The sequence below is a fragment of the Miscanthus floridulus genome, chromosome 7, assembly GCF_019320115.1.
Source record: "Miscanthus floridulus cultivar M001 chromosome 7, ASM1932011v1, whole genome shotgun sequence".
Classification (NCBI taxonomy): domain Eukaryota; kingdom Viridiplantae; phylum Streptophyta; class Magnoliopsida; order Poales; family Poaceae; genus Miscanthus; species Miscanthus floridulus.
This window is the reverse complement of record NC_089586.1, coordinates 19910882-19917901: the sequence shown is the minus strand read 5'-3', so window position 1 is coordinate 19917901 and position 7020 is coordinate 19910882. Positions and strand designations below refer to the sequence as shown.

At 50.3% G+C, this 7020-nt stretch overlaps 1 protein-coding gene across 1 annotated transcript; it reads right to left on the bottom strand.

The window, feature by feature from the left end:
* Positions 1–3145: 3145 nt before the first annotated feature.
* LOC136465190 (protein MEI2-like 7) lies at positions 3146–6608 on the bottom strand. The gene is made up of 4 exons (XM_066464027.1): positions 5905–6608; positions 5668–5775; positions 3483–3624; positions 3146–3313 (listed from the first exon to the last, which is right to left on the bottom strand). The coding sequence occupies exons 1-4, from the start codon at positions 6606–6608 to the stop codon at positions 3146–3148; spliced, it is 1122 nt and encodes a 373-aa protein (XP_066320124.1).
* Between the last annotated feature and the right edge of the window lie 412 nt (positions 6609–7020).

Sequence of the window (7020 nt, the reverse complement as noted above, 5' to 3'; positions counted from 1 at the left end):
CCTCCAGTTAAGCTCTCATCTCCGGCCCACAAGAAGCGCTTCCTGTAGCCATCAATGGTCTGTAGAACCTCCTTAGGAGCATTAATGACCGTGAGAAGGTATACTGGTTGCGACGAGAGGACAGATTTTGTCAAAGTTACCGTTCCAGCATTTGTGGGGTTCCGGCCACGCCGTCCTAGAAAGCTTCCAGCTGCCTTGTCCGCAAGAGGCTGAAAGTCTACCTTTATCAGAGGGTGTTTGGTTTCTAAGGGTCATTCTAAAATTTCTCTCACATCGAATATTTAGATACATATATAAAGTATTAAATATAGACTAATTACAAAACTAATTACACAACTTGCGACTAATTTGCGAGACGGATCTTTTAAGCCTAATTAGTTCATGATTTGACAACGTGGTGCTATAGTAAACATATGCTAATGACAGATTAATTAGGCTTAAAAAATCGTATCGCAAATTAGCCTCTATCTATATAATTGATTTTGTAATTAATCTATATTTAATGCTTTTTATTAGTATCTAAACATTCGATGTGACATGAATTTTATGAGCGACTAAAGAACCAAACACCCCCTTAGACGAGTCGCAGACAAAGGGGGACCCAAGTACCTAATGCGGAAGCTCGTAAGCTTTGCTGGGAAGTGCGAAAGGATTTGATTGAGGTCGAGTCCCCTGCAGTAGATTGGAATGACCGAGATTTGGAGACGGAAACGCTATACATCAACCGTATGATTTATTTGTCACTGTCAACCGAATTTTCCAGCGTTGGATCTGACTCCGGTCCGAGAGCTGCCGTCCGATCTACTGCCTGCGTCACACCGCCCCCGTCCTTCAAGCGTTGGATATGGTCGATCACGTTTTGTCTCGTCTTTGGGTGGACTCGCAGATGCCACAGCACGTGTGCAGCCCGGGGTATGCCCCGCGCGTCGGCCTCCCCGCCACGACCTCGTCGGCGATGATGATAAAAGCAGCTGCAGCAACTCATGCCGACGCAGCCGCAGCAGCAGCAACAACAGCAGATGTGGCAGTACCATATCTCGCAATACCAGCCGCCGGATGCTACGCCTTCCCCGGTGTCGGCGTCGGTGGCGGCAGCATGGCACGGCATTTCAAAAATTTGTGAAGATTTTGTATTTTTTTAAATTTGTGAAGAATTTATGAATAATCTGACATATATTTCTTTGATGTCTGGAATCCATAGAAATAATTTGTAATTTTTTTTAAAAAAATTGATATATATTTGTGTTGTTTCTAACTTACATCACTCTATCCAATAAATTACACTGAAAAAATTATTATAAATATAATAATAAAACTGTGTAAATATAGCTAGAAGAGGGCCTAAATATATAAGAAAAATTCAGTTGACGGGAGAGAGCGGTCACATCCAACGGATATCGAACCGTTCCAGCCGATTGGAGACGCCATCCCTGGCGTGACAGACGTTACTGTACATGTTTTTGGTCATGGTTCCGGTCGGGAGAGAGGGGGGTGGGGGAGTCGAGGCGAAAAGGCGAAGCAAATCAACAAATGCTTGGATTGGCCCGTCCGGTGCCAGTACTGCGCTGCGCAGGCAGCCCGCTGGTCTCGACTCGCGAGGCCGGGTCTGGGCGTCTGGCACTGGCTGCGGCAGGTGGCAGGGGGAGCTTTCAGCTTTGCCTTGCCCTTGCACCCTTTCGCGGGCAGGGCAGCGCGGCGGGCGAAACAAAGAGCGGACAAGCCAAAGCTTCCAAACAAAAAAAAAATGAAACGCTTTCGATCAGTCTCGCCTGATCCGTCAGCCTTCACATTCTTGTTCAAATCTTGATTGCTGACACTGTCTAGTCGATCACAAATCACAGGTCAATCACGTCGCACAAGGAGATACAGGCCATGATTGTGCGGTTGAAAATCCTGACCCGTATTCGTACGTACCGAGTCCGACCGACAGCGGGGCCTCCGGCAGATCGCCCTCCCGTCAACTCGCACGTCCCCCCGTTCCGATCGTTCCTTCCCAACGCAGCACGCGCCGCAGCGGCAGCCGCAGCACGCACCACGCAGGGGGCCGGGCGGGGCGTTCGCTACAGCAACGGCATGCGGCCGTAGCCTTTCTTCTGCCGCGCCACGGCCCGTACCTGCGCGCGCGGTGTGCTGGGCGTGCAGGTGCAGCGTAGGAGGGAAGAAGGGTGCAGCTGGAGCAGCTCGGCATGGCGGGTCCGGCTCCCGGGCACTGTTGTGGCCCACCAGGGCCAGGACCACCAACCCCCTGTCCCTCCTCCACTCCTTCCTATAGGATCCGATCCGCCGTACTGACTGGGGAATTCTGGTGCACCTGCCGCTGCGCGCGCGGTGGCCTCCACCTCTGCTCCCTGTGCACTATCAACAGGCACAGCGCAACACTCGTACAGGTTCCAGTTCGCTTGCCATGCCATGCCCATGATGAGCATTGCCATGCAACAGCAACCAAACACCATCCACGTCTTTGTCTCTACCTAATTATTAATCTGGGGCTGTTTGAGTTACTAAAAACAGACTGTTTTTTTCCTCACACCAAATCAACAAACAATACTTCCAACCGTGACTTTTCAGAGCCAATGAAAGGATGAACGTGCAGTACCTACAAGGCATGCAGAGAGACGGATCGGTATCGGTCGGACCAAGCAGTGTTGATCCATGAAGGCAGCGAGAGGGAGTCTGGGGAGCGAGGAGACGCAAGAGACAGACAGACCGACCTAACGACGCCGCAGCGCACGGCCAGCGGTGAACGGATCGGCGGCGTCGGCCGGACCAACGGTTCAAGGTACATGCCGACAAACATGCGCTTACAGACTTGCAGACCTAGGCTCGTTGCCACAGGCGCAGCAGAAAGGATCGGCTCGGCTCGGCGGGCGGGGCGAGATGCGAGAGCCCGGACACAGCTTTCACCGGAGTGGCAACTGTTTGACCGCGAACCCCGGCTCGCCGCCATTATGGCACCACGGATTCGGGCGGCTTTCTTTTTCCTCTCGGAGATTCTCTCTTGCTTCTCGGAATCGTATGCATGCCCATAATCCATGCTGCCCATGCATGCATGCTACTAGTACTACCAGTTCCATGATCCATGAACAGAAGTGGGGAAAATGGGTGGGACACACATTGCCTACTACTCCTAGTACCCTACTCCTAGCTAGACAGCTGCCGCGGTGCGCGCGCCCCGGCGAGCCATGCGGATGCGCCTGGGCGCGGCGGGGACGTTCACGCCGTCGCGCGGCGGGGAGAACTCCACCGGGAGGAAGTCGTCCTTGGCGCACTCCAGCCTCACCCGCTCCAAGTGCCTCACCAGCATCGCCTTGCCCTGCGCAGCACAGCAAATAATCCATCCGTGGCAGCAAATCTCGACCAGTCAAATCAGTCGGTCACACAGCCAATCACGGCACCATCGCGCGCATGCATGCAGGCACATCAAATCACCCTCATGATTGCGTTTTTTGCGTACGAGTAGTGCACACACATGACACACAAACCTGCTGCGTGGCCTGGTCGATCCTGATCACCTTCTTGGAGCCGTGCACTTTCCAGACGCAGTTTTGAAGGGAGCAGTAGAGCTCCTTGGCTGCCGCCGTGGTGGTGAAGTTGATGAACGCGTAGCCGAAGTTGGCCTCTTTCCTGCGCAGCAACACACATCGTCATCATTCATGAATTTCCATCATAATAGTATAGTAGTAATAATTGGCTTCAAAAAGGAAGCACCACAGCACACACATCAGATGGAGGAGCAAACAACCGGCCTGTTCGCTGGTTGGTTTCTGGGCTGGTTTGGGTTGGCTGGTGCTGGTTTATTGTGAGAGAAAAATACTGTTGGCTGGCTGGTTTGGACTGGTTGAAACCAACAAGCGACAGGCTGAACGAAACAGGATACTATCACCACTACATCTGTTTATCACAAGTGATCGACAGGACATCAGTTTAACACAACGAACAGTTACTCATTCTGTTGCTCCAAAAGATCACTGACATCAATTTCCATTTTTGTTGTGTTTGTCTCTTTGCTCTTTAGCTTTCCCCTGGATGAGGACAGATTTGAGGCCAGCATTCGTGTCATTGTGTCTGTTGTGTGTACTACAAAAGAAGAAAAATAAAGGGAAAGTACTGTGAAAGTGAACTTCGGATTTTTACAGCTTTCTTTCAAGAGGCTTTGAGAAATGCTGGAAAAGTTGAATTTGAACCTAAGGTATACTAAATATTTATTACAACAAAGAAGTGCTCATATTTTATCTAAAAAATACAGGTGACAAACGCACAGCCTTGTGGCTGTTGGCCAAGAAAATGCAGGAAACATAATGGACCAAGTTACATGGTAATATTCTATCTGTGCACAACAAAGTGATAATTACGACAATAGCATAGCAGTTATTAGTGATCCAAGCTTCCATTGGCTACTAAATTTTCATTTGCTTTGCATTGTTGATCCAGAAAGGAATGCAAAAGGCTAGCATCGAATTTCACTTGTGCTGTTTTGTCTTTGTCCTTTAGCTTTTCTCCAGAACAATGAGGACAGCATTTATGTACATATGTACAAAACAAGTAAAAGAAAGGAAAAGCACTCTAAAAGTTTAGTTAATTAAGTGGTTACTAGTTTACTACTGTCTACTTATACAACTAGAAGTAATCTAAAACCATCCATTTTGTTGTTTCTAAAGAAAGCACTGGCATCAAGTTTCATTCCGTGCTGTTCTGGGTTTTAGCTTTCCCCAGGAGGAGGACCCAATCCAGCATTTTTGCGTGTTCAAAAGAGGAAAAAAACCGAAAAAGTGTTGTGTAATTTCAGTTTCCTTAACCTTATTCTTGCAGCATTCATTAGTGGCCTTAAGATTTAAGAAATAAAATGTATTGAGTAATTTGCACCCAGAAAAATAACCTGTTAGCGAGAAAATGCAGGAAAATTAACCTAAAGTGGTCATTGGCCAAACCTGTTAGCGAGAAAATGCAGGAAAATTAACCTAAAGTGGTCATTGGCCAAGTCTGTCAGCAAGAAAATTTAAACAGTACAACAGTGCTCCATACTAAAATTGGCTATAACGTAAATTCCATTCCATTTTAAGTTGTTTCAGACTAAAAAAATGCTAGCATTAAACTTGTTTTTTCGAAGGACCATGCATTAAACTTCAGCAGTTTTGTCTTGTTCTTTAGCTTTCTCCAGATCAAGGACGACTGAATCCTGTCTATTTATGTGCAAAAGAAGCAAAAGTACGCTACAAATTCAGTTTCCTACAGCTTTTATGTGCTTTCACTTAATTAGTAGTACAATGCAAATTTTGAGGCCTCATGCAAATTTACACCAAAACTGTATCCGTTAAAAAACTATTCTACTCGCGTGTGCAATGAGACAGGACATACACAGCACTAGATAATGTGGCCAGATTCATGTCCAAGCCTATGCAGCAAATATCCGTTAAGAAACCATTCTACATTACTATGAAATTTTATTGTCTTGTTCCGCTTCTTTGCTTTATAGCTTTTCTCAGAACAAGGACAACTGATTAACTGAAATCTGCGTTCTTGTATGTGCCAAAAGAAGAAAAGCAAAAGGGACACGATGTGGCCTCGTTTTCTCTTAAGACTTAATTTCATGTACTTTTTTTTTGCCCCAAAAAATTGCAGCAAAGAAGAAGAAGAAGAAGAAGAAGATGCAGGATCTAGATTCATCACCTGAAGTCCATCGGCAAGTACAAGACGTCGTAGGCTGCGACGACGGAGCCGGCTGCCCTGTTGGCGCGCGCGCACTGCTCGTCGAGCAAACTGATCATATCTCCGCTCCTGCACACATGATAAACCGCTGAATCTATGGGGGGCAAGATTCATCAAGAACAAGCTAAGAAAAAAAAATGCAGCTACTGTGCATGTCCGTGCCCATGTGATGACGATCGCTGGGGCGGTTACGGTTACCTGAGCTTGTTGGGGATATTCCGCAGCATAATGGTGGTGCACTCGCCGAGCTCTGAAGGCTTCGGCTTCACCCAATCCCGCGGCCGCTTCGTGTAGAGGGACGGCGGGGGCGCCTCACGCTGCGCGGCGAGGCACGCGCGCGGACCAGCCGCCTCCCGTGGCCGCGGCGCCGCCCTGGCCTGGCTCCTGCTCTCCGCCTTCAGCTGCGCCATCCGCGGCTTGCGCGGCGCCGCAGGCGCGGCGGCGGCGGCTACCGGCTTCATGGGCACGGGCGCCGGGGCCTGGCGCTGCTTCCCCGCGCCGCAGGGACCGGAGAACGCCGCCATGAGCTTGTGCGGCGGGAGGCCATGCGGCGGCGCCGCGAGGACGCCCTTGCGCAGGGCCGGCGGGGAGCCGGAGGACTGCTGCACGGGGAAGCAGAAGCCGAGGTGGCCCTGCGGGGAGGCGACGCAGCAGTAGGTTACGAATGGGAACAGCGGCGGGCAGGCGTCGGCGAGCGGGAACGGGGGTGGTGCCGGCGGCGCGAGGTGGTGCGCGTAGGGGTTGGGGCAAGGGAACGGCGCCGCGAACGGGTTGAGTTTCGTGGCGGCGGCCATGGTGGCTGCAGGTGTGCCCGTGAGGACGGACGGCGAGGGCTGCAAGCAAGGGACGCACTTGGTCGGACGAGGCGAAGCGCGGCCGCGTTCGCTGGGGCCGTGGTCCATGGCCGGCCGGCTTTATAGACCGTGGAAGGCAAGGGGGCCCGGAGTGGGCCGGTAGGGGGTTGGTGCCGGGCTTGGGCGAAGCTTTGTGTCACTGCAGAGTGGGACCAGGGTGCAGGGTCGGATTGTCTGCATGCTGCACTTGAGGCTGTTCAGGTCTGATTGGCCGAATGATTTGATGGTGTGCGTTACTAGTTACTACAGATTATATGCCACGTTTGTATGGTATAATAAATAATAACCGGAGATAAAAAGAATGTTAAATAAAATAATCTGTTTTTTTCCGTATTTGTCGCGCATGTAAATCAGGATTAAGACTTTTCGTGTTTTCTTCGCACCAAAGGACGCAGCATGCGGGAGATGTCGTGGGATCGCAGGCGTGGATAAACGGACGAACCAAAACAAACGTCGCACC